The sequence below is a fragment of the Bos grunniens genome, chromosome 10 (assembly GCF_055505025.1).
Source record: "Bos grunniens cultivar Pamir isolate PY7600 chromosome 10, Bosgru_T2T1.0, whole genome shotgun sequence".
Classification (NCBI taxonomy): Eukaryota; Metazoa; Chordata; class Mammalia; order Artiodactyla; family Bovidae; genus Bos; species Bos grunniens.
The window spans coordinates 15,208,059-15,226,226 of record NC_141174.1 but is presented as its reverse complement, the minus strand read 5'-3'; the positions used below and the strand labels follow the sequence as shown (position 1 = coordinate 15,226,226).

General features: G+C 48.1%; 1 protein-coding gene across 2 annotated transcripts in view; it reads right to left on the bottom strand.

The window, feature by feature from the left end:
- Positions 1-18,168, bottom strand: part of ANGEL1 (angel homolog 1) — a 71,957-nt gene that overhangs the window by 10,173 nt on the left and 43,616 nt on the right. The window contains exons 2-8 of one of the 2 annotated variants that reach the window (XM_086319496.1): positions 12,736-12,850; positions 7,806-8,384; positions 6,195-6,421; positions 5,664-5,733; positions 4,655-5,088; positions 2,236-2,362; positions 1,816-1,926 (exon numbers count right to left, since the gene is read on the bottom strand). In XM_086319496.1, the coding sequence (XP_086175622.1) occupies positions 1,816-1,926; positions 2,236-2,362; positions 4,655-5,088; positions 5,664-5,733; positions 6,195-6,421; positions 7,806-8,384; positions 12,736-12,838 (1,651 nt within the window). In that variant the 5' untranslated portion in view covers positions 12,839-12,850. Of the gene's footprint in view, positions 1-1,815; positions 1,927-2,235; positions 2,363-4,654; positions 5,089-5,663; positions 5,734-6,194; positions 6,422-7,805; positions 8,385-11,694; positions 11,887-12,735; positions 12,851-18,168 lie in introns of those variants that run through there. The other variant, XM_086319497.1, reaches the window with a different exon arrangement.

Below are 18,168 nucleotides of genomic sequence, written 5' to 3'. Positions count from 1 at the left end.
GAACAATTTTATTGTTACCACCACAGCTGTAATAATACATTAGAGCTTTGCAATTAAAAAAAAAAAAAAAAAAAACCCAAGCCATTGAAATGCTCACTTCTTTGTGTAAAATGCCAGTGCAAGTTAAATTCCTTCAAGAAAACAATGAGTTCATTGCTTACCACCAGTCCTTTTATTAATACTACAGTTTTTTCAGTCACTGCTTGGTCATCTTAAGTTATTCTTCTAGCATTTTCTTCAAGAATGAGTTTGGAAAAAAAAAAAGAATGAGTTTGGGTTGAGTATAAAATTCTTGAGACATACCTTCTTTCCTGGAAACTTTGCTCTCCAGTGTTCTAAAGTCGAATGTTAATTTTAAGAAATCTGAAACCTACCTAATTATTTTTACCTTTAAAGGTAGCCCGATTTAAAAAAAAAAAAAAAGGTATCCCACTCTTTTTGGTTCAGTTGTCCAAAAGATTCTTTCATCTTTGACTTCTGTTAACTTCATTAGGAGGTCTTACTGTCAATTCTCCTATGTCAGTTTTCCCTGAGATGTGGTACATCCGTCTCAATCCAAAGATTCAGATCTCTTCATCTGGGGAAAATCTTCCTTATGTCCTACCTTCAAATGTTCCTTTTGTGCCATGATATTATTGGCTTTCTTCCTTGTAAATGCCTATTATGTATATGTTCAATCTCTGTAACTCCCACTCCCGTCATATTCTCCCCAGCACTTTCTATCTTTCCTGGCCTCTGCCTCTTGTTTTCAACAATGCCTCTTCTCTCTTGTGCTGCATCTAATTTTGGCTTAATTTTAAGTGATTTTTTTTCACTTTTTATTCCACTTCTTTCCTGAGCTCAGCAGCTTACATTTCATCCTCTGGATCTGCATTCCAAGTAATGGGCATTTTCCTTATGACACAGGGTTGTGTGAGTCCTTTTAACCTTTACGTCTCCCAGCCAAAAGAAATGTGCAGCTCCGTAAGCATTTCATCTCCCCCCTGCCACTTAAACAGACTGTTTCATGCAAAGATGGCTTGATTCCTTGATCAGTCTTTCCTCCAATGCCTCTCTGGACCAAAAGGGTTCATGCAATTTCATTTCACAACCTGTGCGATCCTATTCCTGTTGATGAAACAAGGGATTCTGATTTTGTGCCTCAAGGTTCACGCCTCACCATGAGAAATGAACCCTGCTGGTCCTTTTTGAGATTCATACACAGTCCCACAGACAAGTCTCTCCACACCTCCTCCAGCTGGATTGCCAGTGCTTCTTGCAGCCATTCCACCTGTGCTGTGCTTCCCGATTTCAGATATCTTCAGGTCTCCTGGCGTTCTCAAAGATGGAGTTTGATTTTTTTTCTTTTCCATTCTCCTTGTTGCTTTGCAGTAGTAGTTTCAAAGACAAGAAGTGGACAATGTCAAGTATATACTCTGCTATGTACCATCTGAAAGTTCCCAGTAGGAGTAACTTTTTATTCCAACCAGGAGTACTGTCACCTTACGATTTTCACGTCTGTTTTCTCTCTCATGTATGCTGTACACATGCTAGGTATGTATTAGCAACTTTAGCTTACAAAGCTTCTGGCATACTCAAACCTGGTTAGAACCCAAGTCTCTTGATTCCTAGTCCATGTTCTCAACACGTTGCACATGGCCAGTGAACCTCACTGACCTTCCCCTTAAGTGTATTTTTTACCAGAAGCTGATATCTAAGAATTATACCTATAGAAGACTAAAAACCCACATAACTGACAAACATCAGAAGTGAAGAGGAAAGAAGACCAAGCTCACTTAGTTGGACAAGTCAGGGAGCAAGCTGAGCCCCCGTTACCTGGCTTAGTGTCTGTCACTCCTTCCAGAAGAACCAGTCCCACAGGTCGCCGGCAGGCCATGCTGCAGAAGCGGAAACGCAGCAGGAAGTCTCGGCTATACTTGCGTCTCTCTGTAGACCAGGGAAAGCCATACAGTGAAAGAAAGGAAGAGGAGTCACGTGCTGGGACTTCCTCAATCCCAAGAAGCTTCCAGTGCAGGGACACAGAGGGAGTCTGGCCCTGAAGACGAGGAGATTTTCCAAAAGCTATGACGGACAGTTGTCCATTTCACTGGGGGACCACGAGGAGGACGATGAAAAATATAAAGGAATGTGCTCAGAAAACTGAGGGAATTACGCCTTCTCTTGTCAATGAGGTGCCAGCTTTCTCCCAGAATGGGCAGGGAGGGACAACCAAGCGAGACGATGGCACGTGCTCACCTGAGCTCGTGGGGTGACAGGAGGTGACATACTGACAGTAGTCAGTGATACCCAGGGAGCTGGGCCACAGTGGGGCCTGCAGCTTCCTCTGATAAAGCTGATGGGAGAAGTCTTCCTGTCCAGATACCTATGAGCAAAGAGCAGACGGCAATGAGGAATCCGAGATGGAGAAAGAGAGAAGCCCGTGTTTGGGGACATGCGGACATACACACACACAGTCACATACTACATACAAAACACGTCAGTCTCAGGGGAAAGTTAAACATAAGGAACTAATTAAAGCTATTTTTTGTTAATTAGAAACACTGCAATGTCCACGAGACAGGGATAAGGGGAAAGAGAATAATGTGAAACAAAGAGAAGAGAACCATGTGAACACAGGGTCCCCTGAATTTCACCTTGGAAAAATTTACACTACTCTGCCAGGGAGTATCCGCTTTCAAGGGCTTTAATTTGCCATGGGAAAAGGTTTATTTGGATCTTTGGATCTTCTGGATCGAAGTCTAGCATCTAAAGCCCATTACTGGGAAATCACAGGGTCAAACCAAACGGGAAATGCACCAAAGCACTTTACCGTATCTACGCCACCGTCCTCGGTCAAAGCCCATGAGCAGCCTGGGAGCGGACCGAACGTAGTAGGGGAAACATTCGGCAGCATCAGTCATCTGCACATCTCCAATGCGTGTAGCAAAATCCCCTTTATTTCATTTACAAACAACAAATATTTGAATGCCAACTATGTGCAAGACACTAGCCATGTGCTGGGGAGATAATCTCTCTGCCCGCAAAGGACAAACATTTTCAGTATGCCATCAGAAGAAAACACACCTTCAACTGAACGGCCATTTACTAGCCGTGTCACTTTGGGCAAGTCAGTTAACACCTCTTGGGTTCAATATCCTCTCCTATTGAATGGGATAATAATACCACAGACAACCAAGAATCTCGACAACAATAACCACTACCAATTATTGACTGCTCCCTTTGAAGCAGGAACTGGAAAACACTCTATGTGCATTATTTTAATGAATCCACCAAAGAAGACCCTCAGAAGTAGGTCTCATCATATTCCCCAGGGTCTGATGAGGCCAATGGGGCTCACGGAAGGGAAGTAACTTGCCCAAGGTGGCAGAGCAGGGATCTGAATGCAGGACTGTCTGGCTTCCAAATGAGTGCTCTGAATCACTTTATTTAATGGCAGCTGTCATGTGGGAGGCCCTTTTCAAGTCTACTTCTCATTCCCTGAGCCCCTTGGTAACAGCAGCAGCCTCCTGGCAGGATAATGCCTTCCTCTTTGCATGTGGCAACCAGGACATCGCTGGCACTTAAGTAACCTCATTAAAATAAAAGCCCAAAGGACTCGACAATAATTCAGTCATCTTACGTCCTTTCTCCACTGCGCCTTGCCAAAAGTTAAGGAACAAATTGGATCAGCAGGGGCAAAAGAGAGAAACAAGGAGATTAAGTGACATATAAAGGAATCAGCACAAGCTGAATGCTCCTCAGCAGGGCTAAATGAACCACAATAAAACTGTAATACAGCTATGTTACAAAGATTCAGCAGTCAATAGGAATGAGATAGATACGTATGTACATTGTTGAGTAAAAAAAATAAAAGCTAGAAAATGAAATATACAGTAATATGTCACGTTTATAAACACATACAATAGATTAGATATCAGCTGTTAGAAGCAGTCTCAGCATAGTATTGGAGGGCAAGAGCCCTGAGGCCAGACCGCCTGATTACAAATCCTAGCTCCACCACTAACAACCTGCACAAACTAGAGAGAGTAAATGACCTAACTTTCTCTCTGCCTTAGGTTTCTCACTTCTAAAATAGAAGCAATGATAGAACTTGTGGAAACTGATGAGTTAACGTAGGTAAAGTGCTTAAAATAGCATCTGGCAGAGTAAGTGATTAACAAATAGAGACTATGACAGTTACATCACCACAGCAGTTTAGGTAGCACTGCAAAAGCACAGAAAATGACCTGGAAGAACACCACCAAACTCTGAACAGTTATTACATGACTCTAAGGGGAGAGGTGGGAAAGGCCGGTAATAAAGCAGGCTTTGGTCTTAAGCCTGCTTTATTACCAGCCTTTCCCACGTCTCCCCTTAGAGTCATGTAATAATCCTTGAATCCTTATAGAGAGGTACTTGTGTACATCTGTGCATTTACTTATGTACTTGTAAACTAAACATAAATTAATGATAAAAACTGAAAGGATTCCAGTATACCAAAGGCACTCAAGAGCTCCTAACTTCCAGGTGTGGGTACCAGAGCTAACAACAGGACAAGAGAAAGCCGGAGGGAGGCAGCACAGGTGTCCCTTGGGTCCCTGCCCCACAAGCAGCCCTGCATGCTGCAACCCAATCCCCCTCTAAGCCAACCCCACAGTGGCTGCTCCCATCTCACCTTCCAGGCTGGCATCCCGTGGTACTGGAGCTCCCCGTCCCTGATGAAGTTGTAGAGAGGCGAGTCGGGGACAGAGTTCAGGTCCCCACACAGGACGATGGGGCAGTGGCTGCCATCTGACAGCCTGGCCACCTTGTCCACTTCAGCCAGGAGAATGGCCATCTGGGCCAGCTTGACGTCGCCCCGCCGTGGGTTGTACAGGACATGGGTATTTGCCACACATAAGGGGGCCACCGAGACTTGCCCCAGGCCTTCTGGGACCAGTGGCTGCAGCAGCAACACTAAGCCCACGTTGTCCCGATTGAGGAGCTCCAAGCCAGGCCGAAAGTACTCCACGGGGCTGGCGCAGAGCAGACGGAATCTCGTGGGCTTGTAGCAGACAGCACAGCCATCTGTCTTACACCCGGTCCTCCTCTTGTAGAAACAGGTAAAGCCTGCAAGGAACACCCCGCCAAGGAGATGGGTCAGGGCCCTTGACCCGATGGCAGTAGCCCAGGTGTGTGCACCCAGTGACCGCTCCTGCTGCTCAACACGGGGGAGTCCGTGCCCTGACACATCCCTGGGTTCTGCAGAGGTTCCCTTACAGCGGTAACCAGATGGCTGTGCAGCTAGAAGGCGAAGGAGGGACAGAAGGGTGTGATAGGAAACGCATGGACTCCAGGGTGAGACAAGTTGGAGTCCAGGCTCCACAAGCTGTGAGCTTTTTTATTTATAGCTTTGTGACCTTTGAGCTAGCCACTCAAATTTTCTGAACCTCAGTCTCCTCCCTATAAAATGGGTATAATAATTTCAGCCTCAGAGAGTTGGTAAATAGATGTAAATAAATGGCAATGGACGTCAGAACTACTTTAAAACTTCAGGACTCTTGTTTTTCTTCTAACTCCACACGAGGGAGCTAGCTCACAGGTGAGAGGGTTTACTGAGAAGAAAGAAGAGATGGTGCATTCAAGAGAGGGCAGACAGGGTGGGAGGAAAAGAGACTGGCACACGCGCCAGGGAGCGGCATTACCCATCATTCTCAGAGAGGGCTCCAGCTGCTCCCAGTAATGATCTTCCTGGACTTCCTGGAGACACAAGATCTGGGGAAACGACACAGAGACCAGTCACTCCACGGTAACGGAGGGCACCGCAGTGCGACTCCCTCCCCATGAGCAGATGCTGAAGCCACGTGGGAAGCTGCCGTGGGTCTCAGGCTGGGCCACACTGACACTTCCTCTGGGGGCTGACTCTTCCCCGATTGCCACTGCAGCAAAGAACAGGCCCCAAGTGAAGGTGGATTTTCCTGCTCCTTGAATCCCTCAAGTCTTCCTCCCTGCACAAAGGCACTAGCGAGGGTGTACCTATGGAGAGGCATCTTAGTATCTGTCCAAAACTCATTTACACCGGGCAGCAAGCTCCCATCCTAAGCCGGGCTCCAATCACATGAACAACTGTGGGTGAACTCATTTTTCTAAGGGCACAGGGAAACAGCCAGGGTCCGGAGCAAATGCAAGATGGCACACCCCCATCCACCCCACCCTCCCCGCCCGCCTTCGCTTACGTCCGGGTCCCAGTGCTGGAATTCCTGCATGAGATTCGCAAAGCGATAGCTCCAGTTCAGGATGTCTGGGTGGCAATGCAGATAGAGCTCGGAGCTCTGCTGCATTAGGTCCTGGGCCAGGATATTATAGGACATCAGAGTGAACTGGAACTGAGGGCCATCCCCTGCCTCCAGGCCCTGAACATCTGGCTGAGTGGAGAAATCCTCCCATTCTCGCCACAAGATTTCTGCAAAGGGGTTGGGAAGAAGAGGTCCGTGGTTGAGTCCATGCTATCCACAGGGCCTACCATCTCTACTCCTGGCGCTCTGATACTGTGACAAAGTTCCCTTTCTCATTTTCCCTGTAATCCATCCCTTTCTGTGGTGATCTGAACAACACTCTAAGGACAGCCTCAGACCAGAGTAAGCTCCACAAAGCCAGAGATGATCTTGGCTTGTTCACCACTGTATCCCTAGTACCTGGCATAATACCTGGTATTTAGTACACTAAAGTCAAGGCTATGGTTTTTCCAGTGGTCATGTATGGATATGAGAGTTGGACTGTGAAGAAAGCTGAGAGCCAAAGAATTGATGCTTTTGCACTGTGGTGTTGGAGAAGACTCTTGAGAGTCCCTTGGACTACAAGGAGATCCAACCAGTCCATTCTGAAGATCAGCACTGGGTGTTCATTGGAAGGAATGATGCTAAAGCTGAAACTCCAGTACTTTGGCCACCTCATGCGAAGAGTTGACTCATTGGAAAAGACTCTGATGCTGGGAGGGATTGGGGGCAGGAGGAGAAGGGGACGACAGAGAATGAGATGGCTGGATGGCATCACTGACTTGATGGACGTGAGTCTGAATGAACTCCGGGAGTTGGTGATGGACAGTGAGGCCTGGTGTGCTGCAATTCATGGGGTTGCAAAGAGTCGGATACAACTGAGCGACTGAACTGAACTGAACTGAAAGTTCACTAAACATGGCCAGCAATTCCTCACTTTTGATAAAGCCATGGGTCTCCGGGGAATCACTCAGATGAATGCGCTTAACAGTCATCTGAGATTAAAGACATTTCTAGAGTAATCTCAGCCTTGGCTGTTTTCTGACCTCTACACCTAGAAGGGCCTATAGAACCAGAAACTGTAATGTGTCCCCTATATCCTCTGGAGCAGGGAGCTAGCTGTAGAGTGGATTGCAAACCTATGTGAGGCACAGCCCTCATTCTCCAAATTTTAACTGAAGCCCAATACGTAACACAGATAAAAATGGAGTTATCCTGTTTGGGGCACAGAGCGGAGTCCCTGAGAGCTCTCCACCCCTACCCCAGGTTCCTCCAGAGAATCAATAACACAGAGAATGAGAACTGGGGTCTGCTTTCAGTTCTACCACTACCTAGCTACATGACTTTCAGCATGTCCTGCCACCTCTCCGAGCCTTGATGACTTCATCTCAAAAGGCCACAGGGCTAGATGAAATGACCTCTAAGGCCCCTCTGGATTTGCCGCTGCAAGTCTCAGAAAACCAAAATGTGGCAGCAGAGCTCCACAAAAAAGGGCCTTCTCTTTAGCAACGGCTTTGCCCACCTCCGAGACGACCGCTGCCCCAGCTCACTCAACCGGCTGTCAAGACTCACCATGATACGGGATTTCCACTGGGGGAGGCTGCAGCTGCCCCAGACCCTCAAAGGGCCAGACGGGAGCCTCTTCCTGGGGCACAGGCTCCGGTGCGATGCTCCAGGCCACCACCGCGGGGTCCTCGTCCCACTGCTCTGTGGCCAGCGCACCCACAGGGAGGACGGCACAATCTGTGTACTGGCGGCCGGTCTGCACAGGCACTGCTGCCCACATTGGGCCCTCGACCTCCGGCAGCGGCTCCTCCTCTCCTAGCACCTCGGGAAAAGGCTCCTCCAGGTTCTCCGCTGCCCGCAGGTCACTCAGCTGCCTGCTGGACCACGTGTCCTCCGGAGTAGCATCCTGTTCTCCGGGATTATCCATCAGGAGGGCCAGGCTGCTCTCGGCGAGTCCCTTATCTACAAGGGGACCGTCACTCACAGTTGACAGCACCTGGCTCGACCCTTCTTCCCTCCACTGCTGCAGCAGGCCCTCACACTCCTCCTGGTCGGGGCCCCGAGGGGCCATGGCAAAGTTGCCTTCTACCTGGGAGGACGAGCTCTTCGCCAGGAGGACATTTTTCCGACATGTGAAGAAAGCATCTAAAAAGAAAGCCAAAATACCATGTTACAAGATGATGGCATCATTCAACTCACACTCCTCTCTCAACTTCTGACGTAAGTCTCACGTGCGTGCGTGCTCAGTCGCTTCAGTCGTGTCCGACTCTTTGTGACCCTATGGACCGTAGCCTGCCAGGCTCCTCTGTCCATGGGAATTCTCCAGGCAGAATACTGGGGTGGGTTGCCACGCCCTCCTCCAGGGGATCTTCCCGACCCAGGGCTTGAACCTTGGTCTCCTGCACTGCGGGCAGATTCTTTACCACTGAGCCACGGGAAAGCCAATAAGTCCCATATAAACAAGAATTATATCCACCGTGCTCATTGTTGTATCATCACTGAACCTGCCCGTTTTAGGGTCTGGAACATAATCATCACCAGAGCCAAGTGCTTACTATGTGTCAGGCACTGTTCTAAGTACTTTAAAAGTATTTTAAAAGTACTTTAAAAGTAATTTACATGGTAGGGATCTGATAAATACTCTGTGCGTGAATGATAAGAATGGCTATCCCATATACTCGAGAACAGAGATGATCACATATAACCACACTCCTTTTGTCTGGAGGTTAAGAATCCTATTAACTTCAACTCTCTGGTTCTAAGAGCCACATGACACTGGAAGCAGCTGCTGCTACTGCTGCTGCTAAGTCGCTTCAGTCGTGTCCGACTCTGTGCAACCCCATAGACGGCAGCCCACCAGGCTCCCCCGTCCCTGGGATTCTCCAGGCAAGAACACTGGAGTGGGTTGCCATTTCCTTCTCCAATGCAGAAAAGTGAAAGTGAAGTCACTAAGTCATGTCCGACTCTTCGCAACCCCATGGACTGCAGCCTACCAGGCTCCTCTGTCCATGGGATTTTCCAGGCAAGAGTACTAGAGTGGGTTGCCATTGCCTTCTCCCTGGAACCAGCACTTGACCATAATCATAACTGTGGGTTGTGGCCCAGCACTGAAATGAACAAAGCTGTGTGACCTTAGACAATGCCCCTAGTGAGATGGACTTACTCTTGACTGCAAAATGAGGACGAGGGAACTGTGAATTGGATAATTCCCAAGAGTATTTCTAGTTCTATAAATTTCCCCGTCTATGAATGCATTCCAATAGGAAGTAGACAAAAAGGGTGTCTCAAAATCTGGACAATCTACCTTTTAGCAAAGGCCTGGGGTCCTCTTCCCAAAGCTATTTACTCTACTCATAAATCTTCACAAATATCATTATCAGCTTTCCCATTCCATAGCGCTCTAGAGGCTGCAATCAGAAGGTGCCAACAACTCACAGCAAGAGACAGCTGCCACCTCTCTGCTACAGCAGCCACAATGACAGTCAACAGGCAAAAGAAAGTAGGTGGGAAAAACTCTAAAATTAGAAGCCCCAAAAATCCAAGCACAGTGCTGTGGTGCAAACAAAACGTCCCCCAACCAACACACACTAGGTGACTTGTTTATATCATCCAAGTGACATGGATGATGTCCCTCCATCACTGGAGACACATTTCATAAGTTCCTTTTTTTAAGGCAAGAAAAACTTCAAAATGGTTCAAATGTTGAAAGACACTCTTATTTATGGCCTGTGTGGATATAGGTCCCTCAAACCTCAAAGTGGTTTTCAACCGAGGGTGATTCTGCCCTCAGAGAACACTTCCACGTTGTCTGGAGAAACAGCGGTCGCCCCAGCTGTGGGGACGCTGCTGGCATCTAGTGGTTATAGGACAGAGAGACTGTGAGCATCCTGCAGTGAGAGAGGCAGCTCCCCAGGAACCATCAAATGTCAACAGTACTCAGAGTGGGAGACCCCGCTTTACACCCACGTGCCTGGTTGCTGGCTTTAGTCTCAGGGACTCGCTAATTCACTGCCCTTTGAAACATCCTCTATTTACACCAAATGGCAGAAGTTCTTTGATTTATATGTGTGAGGTTACTAGTTTTCAAATTTAGCAGGTTTTGATTGGTGGTGGTTTGTGTCTTTCAGCAGAATTCTTTTATTAAAAATAGAAAATCTGTAGAAGCCAAATGCACAAATACAAATGGGACTACTTTAACAGGTGTGTACCTATGAATGGGGGGAGGCCCACACCTATGGGTGGGAGGGCGGCCAAAACTCTGGCTATTGGTCAAGAAACCTCTGGACTAGAGCTCACTAAGTATAGGTCACTGAGGCTGCCATTATGAACGCTAGCAAAGCTCAAGAAACAGCAGCAACATGGTTAGAGGAATATGAGATGGTCCTCTGAAAGCAATGGCTTCTGTGGAGTTCCTCATTTCTAAGGAGTATGTATGCGTACACAAGACATTCTCGGATTCCTGAATTGAGTGCCTACTATAGTCTGGGTAGTATGTTAGCAGTAGATAACAGTGAGCAGAACAGACAGCCCTGCCTTCCTGGAGCTTGCATTCTAGTGGGCAGATACAAACATGCATGTACATACTTTAAGTGTTTTATATGAAATATGAACAGAAATCACACACACGCACACAAAAGCACAGAATGCACAAAGCTGGACCTATTTCTAAGAAATAGAAATTACTCTATTCTAAAACTCCTTCTTAGTCTGTCCTGTCCCCTAAAATGCCAGAGAGAAGTCCAGGAGTTCTGTGCGATCTCCGAGAGGAACGGATGGTCTCTTAAGAACCTCGGAAAAGTCAAAGGCCAGGGATGGGGTGCGCGGGCAAACCCTGGCAAAGTTAAACAGTAACTCTTCTCCAGGCCGCCGCTGAGCACTGCCTCCACCCACGACATGTCTAAGCGCACGGAACAATGGCTTCAAAGATGAGGTTTCAACGTGTCTCTGGATTCTGTTGTTTTGCAACCAACGACTCCGCAGAGAGGCAGCTGGGAAAGGCGACTGTGGAGTCGACCCAGGGGAAGGCAAGGCAAGTCCAGGTCTTCAGTACACAGACCCTTAAAAGGCCGAAGGGCGCCTGTCCACGGAGAATTCGGGCACTCGCCTGGGCCCCCAAGGGGGCCAACCCTCCCTGACCCCCCGAGAAGTGACTCAGCGGGCCCCGGCGCCTCTCCGCGCCCGCGGGGCCAGAAGTGGGGGAGAGGGGGGCTCCCGCCCCTCCCCCAGCCGCCTCCACGTTGTAACTGTGGCCCGACGCCTCCAGGCCACCGGCGTGAGAAGGTCGGTGGGGGGTGCGGCCCACGAGGGTCGCCGGCCAGGCCTGGGCCTCACGGAGTCCAGGATAAGCCGGTCGTGAGGCCGGCCGCGCAACGCACGCCGCCCAAGACCCCGCGGAGGCCCTGCCAAGGCAGGCCTGGAGGCTTGGCACCCGCCCTTCAGGACGCGGGGCCGGTACCTGAGAGGGCGCGGAAAAGGCGCGCGGCCGGCAGCAGCAGGTAACACAGACACGACGCAATCATGGCCGGCCGCCCGCGCCCGCCGCCCCTTCTTTCCGCCGCGGCGAGCCAGTCTCCCTTCACTAGCCCCGCCCCCGGATCCGCCCCGCCCCCGGGCCCACCCCGCCTCTCCGGCTCCGCGCCCCGCCTCCCCGGCCTTGCTCACGTGACCCCGCTGCGCCTCAACAACAACTTTATTGGGCGTGCAGGGCCAAGATTGGGAGCCAGTTCCCAAGGCAACCGAGCGGAGCCGGCAGGGCCTGGCTCCCGGAGGCGGCGGCAGCTGGTGCTCCGGCATTTGACATTAAACCCCTCCTTGCAGCCCCCGTAGTGTTATTACTAGTCCACGGTTTTATTTCCACTTCTGCCACCTGACTGAGTGTCCACCTTGGGTGCGCCACCTAACCATTCCTTCCATCGGTTACCACGTCTGTAAAATGAGGGGCTAGACTTTGTCTCTTTAAGGTCTCACCCAGCATGACTTTTGTGATCTTGCCCTTCTCTGCTTACATTGGAGACAGAAAACTCTTCCTCATTTTTCTCCTCTTCTTAACTCTCTTCCTCAGCTCAGATTTAGGTCACACATGGAGTCCATTCCTTGCTTCAGCACATACGATTTTGTCTCCTGCCTCATCCTGTTCCAAAGGGGCCCTTTCCCCCGTAATTTGGAAGAAAGGGAGTGTCCCACTGTTAAGGGAGCCAAAAAGGGAGGTGGTGAACCCTCCACAAAGGCAACCGGACCAATCTGGTTGGTTGGTTCATTTTCCTCCGGGTGTCTGTGACAATGCCAGGCACATAGTAGGGACTAGATAGTTTATCTAGTCCCGAAACCTTGTTGACAGAACAAAATATGTGTCACTAAAATAAGGCCAGTTCTTCCACCAGCTCTGTGCTACCCAGACCTCTTTAATCCTGTCTTCCCCTTTCCCACTCTCCATCCATCGCCTGCCTGACCACACTGTAAAGAAGGAGCGACCTTTCGGTATCCCCAGTTTCAGTACCCAGTGTCTGAGCCGTGCGATTTCCGGTTTGGGACTGGCGCCTTGGTTGTTCCGGGAAGCCCTCTGGAGAGTCACCAGATCCAGGACCAGCTGGGTACATCATAACACTGCAAGGCTGGAAGGAGGAAGGAGGAGTCAGTACCAGTGGCCTTCCCACCCTGGCCCCTTAGCTCTAGAGGCGGCGTGTGCCTTCCTGCAATCCTACTCTTACCTTCTCCAGGGATGAAGCAGAGGCCACTGGGGTAACCTGAAGATTGGGAAGCCTCTTAGGAACTAGCACATAACTACCTAAGGAGCCCCCCAAATCAGATTGACTTCCTTAATATGTGCTTAAATAAACCTTCCTTGCATGTCCTTCCATTTTGTCCCAATAAGTTCCAAATCAGATCCTAAATCAAGGCACTTATCTGGAGACTCTGTGTGTGTGTGCGCGTGTATTTAGTGGCTCAGCCGTGTCCAACTTTTTGCAACCCCATGGACTAGAGCCCACCAGGCTCCTCTCTCCATGGAATTCTCCAGGCAAGAATACTGAAGTGGGTTGCCATTCTCTTCTCCAGGGGATCTTCCCGACCCACGGATGGAACCTGGGTCTCCTGCATTGCAGGCAGTTTCTTTACCACTGAGCCACCTGGGAAGCCATATCTGGAGACTAAGTTATGGTTCCCTTAGCCCTTGCAAATATTTTTAAAATACAACTTCCTAAAGCTCTTATCCCAGGGCTGTGACTTAACAGGTCAGATACAGGGCCCTTAAACACTCACCAAGTTATCCTAATACATGTTCTCTGCTACAGGACCTACCCTCAGCTGGGCTATTCAATGTACATGTGGGCAAAATGTGTCAGGCCAACTGATGCCAGGTTCTTTCAGAGACTTTTCCTTAAGTCAATTAAGTGAGGCTGGCTTCATTTTTTTCCTGATCCATAGTCAGCTGTGTTGGAAAGCATCACAAGCTTCGGAGTGCAACCACCTCAATTCAGATCATGGCTCTGACTCTGTTTGAGGAATTACCTAACTTCTTGAAGCCTCAGTTTCCTCACATTGCCCAACACAGGGTAAGTTCTCAGTGTTTATTATTAAATATATCCTTTTGAACTTAGGCCAAAAACAGCTATGGCTACTGCTAACGTTAGTGTCATCTTCCACAATTCTGGGCAGAAATGAGGGTCTTCCAAACTATAATGTAGCATTGCTAAGCAAGCCATAATTGCAGATCCAAGGAGACTTGATCGGGAAAAGTGCAGCCTCAGACCTCCCCAGTCAAAGGTAAATTACAAGTATCATCTACACCATTTGCAGCCTCATGTCAGAAATATTCTGAACAAGGGACCACAATTCATTCCCAACTGTGATTATAGTGCAGGCAATGATAGACATCTGTCTCACCCACTGAATAGTTCAAGGATACCGAAGTCCCTAGTAACCGTATACTCCTAGTAACATTCTTCTGGAAGAATGTGCCAGATTGGTCTGAGTTGATGCATTCATTCATTCATGCTTTCCCTGATTTGTGCACTCAATATATTCATCAGCAATGTACCAAGCACTCATCAAAGCTTCACCCCAGTCTTTTCTTGACCTCAGGAGGCCCACTTCTCTTTCACCAAAAACTCTAGCCCCGGACTCACAGTCTGCCCTACCTCAAAGTCCTCCTATCATCAATGTGGGTAAACCACCCCAAATCTGAAAAGCTCACTGTCACCACCTCCTGGTGACCTCATTTCCACCATACTCCAAACACCCTTGATGTACCATCATCGGATACCGCTCCACCTCTGAAATCATAAATTCACACCCCCCGCTTTCATGGATCACCTCACGGCTTTCTGCCTCTCTCACTTTCACCCCTGCAACATCTGTTCTTTAACTCCATCGAACCCGTGAGCCATTTTAAGTCACTTCCTGCTATCCACAGTCTTACCCTCTGTTCTTTGACAACACCTGCCTAGGTAAGTTAAACCATATTCTCCTTCTTGGCTCTTACACCTGGGCTGCCGAGTGCCAGGGAATATAATTACCAACGGCACAAAGCAGAGCTGTTGGTGCGCTGGTCTGCAGCCTCATTTTAGCCTGTAACCTCCCCGCAGCCATCCTGTGTTCTTCCCTAGGGCTCTCCCTCCTATTTCCACAATGGCCATTCTTTTCAGACTTGCTGTTCTGTTGCTTCCCTTCCTGCTTTGAAGATCATCTCCCTACCAACTTGAGAGGAAAAAACAGAACCACTCAGTGAACACTCTGTTCCTGGTTGCCGCACCAACACGCCGGCCAGCATCAATCACCAACTTTTCCTCTTTCCCTCCTAGCACAGTGCTGACCGCTCCACCGTCTTGGGCTCCCACCCACCCCCCAACTCTTGCTTCCTCAGAGACTGTGCTCCTTCTGCTCATCCCTCTCCTTTCCTTCCCCAACTCTTGCCCATCAACACGTGAAGTCAAGTCGCTCAGTTGTGTCCGACTCTTTGTGACCCCATGGACTCTAGCCTGCCAGGCTCCTCCAACCATGGGATTTTCCAGGCAAGAATACTGGAGTGGGTTGCCATTTCCTTCTTCAGGGGATCTTCCTGACCTAGGGATCGAACCTGGGTCTCCCGCACTGCAGGCAGACTTGTTACCATCTGAGCCACCAGGGAAGCCCCATCAACATGTAATCATGCTCAGATAACTCCTGTATTATGAGACATTCCCTCAGCCCATGTCCCTCCAGCCATTCCCCCATCTCCCCACATCTCCGTCACAGCCAAGCTTCTTGAAAGAACTTGCCTGCTCCAGTCTCCTTCCTCAGCCCTCATTCATCTTGGTTTCACTGAGCTGTAGCTTCCACCCTCAGCACTCTGCTGACTCCCCACCAAAGTCCCCGATACGTTCCTCATGGATAAATTCAAAGGACACTCTTCGTGCGTCATTGTTTCTTGAAAACTCTATAAATTTGCATAACTCCCCCTACTTACAAGAGTCTCTTTCCTCGGGTTTCTGTAACATTCTTACTTTCCTTCCAACTCTGTGGGCGTTTTGTCCTAGCACCTCTTCCTTCTGTTCCTCTGAACACCCACCTTTCAATGAGGGTGTTTCTAGGATTTTATCCTTGGCCTCTCCTTCTTTAAAATGCCTCTGTGCAATTTTCATCACTGCAGCAGCTTCAGATGGCATCACATAACCCACATATCTACATTGTAACCCTTTTCTTGGGCCACAGACTCCTAAATCCTTCTCCTGTAGACCCCTCCAATGGAAGTCCCAGATGCACCTCAAAGACCCACCGCACGCAAAGTTGCGCTCACTGCCTTCCCCACCACCCCCCAGCTCTGCCGCCCTACCTCTTCCGTCCTCTGCACATTTATCAAGTTATCCTGGCCTCCTGCTTTTTCTTCCCCTCTTTTACTCTTGTATCTGTTCTGTCCCCAAGCCCAGGTGGTTTGGCCTTCTTTATATTTATTTAGTTAGTCTTCTCTGTCCCTGCAGTCACTTCTAACTGCTGTGGGCCCTTCTCCTACCCTCCGTCCACTTTCCACACTGTGACTGGAACAATCTTTCTCCCTATGCAAATCTTGTCAGGTCACCCTGCTAGGTTTGACAGGAAACAGCAAAATTCTGTAAAGCAGTTATCCTTCAATTTAAAAATAAATTGATTAAAAAAAAAAAAAACTCTTTGCAGGACTTCCCTGGCAGTCCGGTGAGTAAGACTCCAAGCTTCCCCAAAGGAGTCTTGAAAAAGAAGAATTGAGCTGGAGGAATCAACCTTCCTGACTTCAAATTATGCTACAAAGCTACAGTCATCAAGACAGTATGGTACTGGCACAAAAACAGAAATATAGACCAATGGAACAAGATAGAAAACCCAGAAATAAGCCCACACACCTATGGGTACTGTATTTTTGACAAAGAAGGCAAGAATATACAGGGAGGCAAAGATAGCCTCTTCAATAAGTGGTGCTGGGAAAACTGGACAGCTGCGTGTAAAAGAAGAAATTAGAACACTTCCTAACACCATACACAAAGAGAAACTCAAAATGGATTAAAGATCTAAATGTAAGACCAGAAACTATAAAACTCTTAGAGGAAAACATAGGCAGAACACTCAATGACACAAAGCAAAGATCCTCTATGACCCACATCCTAGAGTAATGGAAATAAAAACAAAAGTAAACAAGTGGGACCTGATTAAACTTAAAAGTTTCTGCGCAGCAAAGGAAACTATAAACAAGGTGAAAAGACAGCCCTCAGAATGGGAGAAAATAATAGCAAATGCAACAGCTGACAAAGGATTAATTTCCAAAATATACAAGCAGCTCATACAACCCAATACCTGAAAAACAAACAGCCCAATCAAAAAGTGGGGAAAAGACCTAAACGGACATTTCTCCAAAGAAGACATACAGATGGGGGAGGAGGGTTCAGGATGGGGAATGCGTGTATACTTGTGGTGGATTCATGTTGATATATGGCAAAACCAATACAATATTGTAAAGTTAAAAAATAAAATAAATTTTTTAAAAAGTCAAAAAAAAAAAAAGACATACAGATGGGTAACAAACACATGAAAAGATACTCAACATCACTCATTGTTAGAGAAATGCAAATCAAAACTACAATGAGATATCACCTCACACTGGTCAAAATGGCCATCATCAAAAAGTCTACAAATAATAAATCCTGGAGAGGGTGTGGAGAAAAGGGAACTCTCTTGCCCTGTTGGTGGCAATGTAAATTGATACAGCCACTGTGGAAGATGACATGGAGATTCCTTAAAAAACTAGGAATAAAACCACCCTATGACCCAGCAATCCCATTCCTAGGCATATACCCTGAGGAAACCAAAATTGAAAAAGACACATGCACCCCAATGTTCATTGCAGCACTATTTACAATAGCTAGAACATGGAAGCAACCTAATGTCCATCGACAGATTAATGTCCATCAACAGATGAACTGTGGTGTTGGAGAAGACTCATGAGAATCCCTTGGACTGCAAGGAGATCCAACCAGTCCATCCTAAAGAAAATCAGTCCTGAATATTCATTGGAAGGACTGATGCTGAAGCTGTAGCTCCAATACTTTGGCCACTTGATGTGAAGAATTGACTCACTGGAAAAGACACTGATGCTGGGAAAGATTGAAGCCAGGAGGAGAAGGGGATGACAGAGGATGAGATGGTGGGATGGCATCACTGACTCGATGGACTTGAGTTTGAGCAGGCTCTGGAAGTTGGTGATGGACAGGGAAGCCTGGTGTGCTGCAGTCCATGGGGTCGCAAAGAGTTGGACACGACTGATTGACTGAATTGAATGGAGAAACAGACATAGAGAACAAACTTACGGACACAGGGACAGGAGAGAAGCGGGAGAGATGTATGGAAAGAGTAACATGGAAATGTACATTACCATATGTAAGATAGATAGCCAATGGGAATTTGCTGTATGTCTCAGGGAACTTAAACA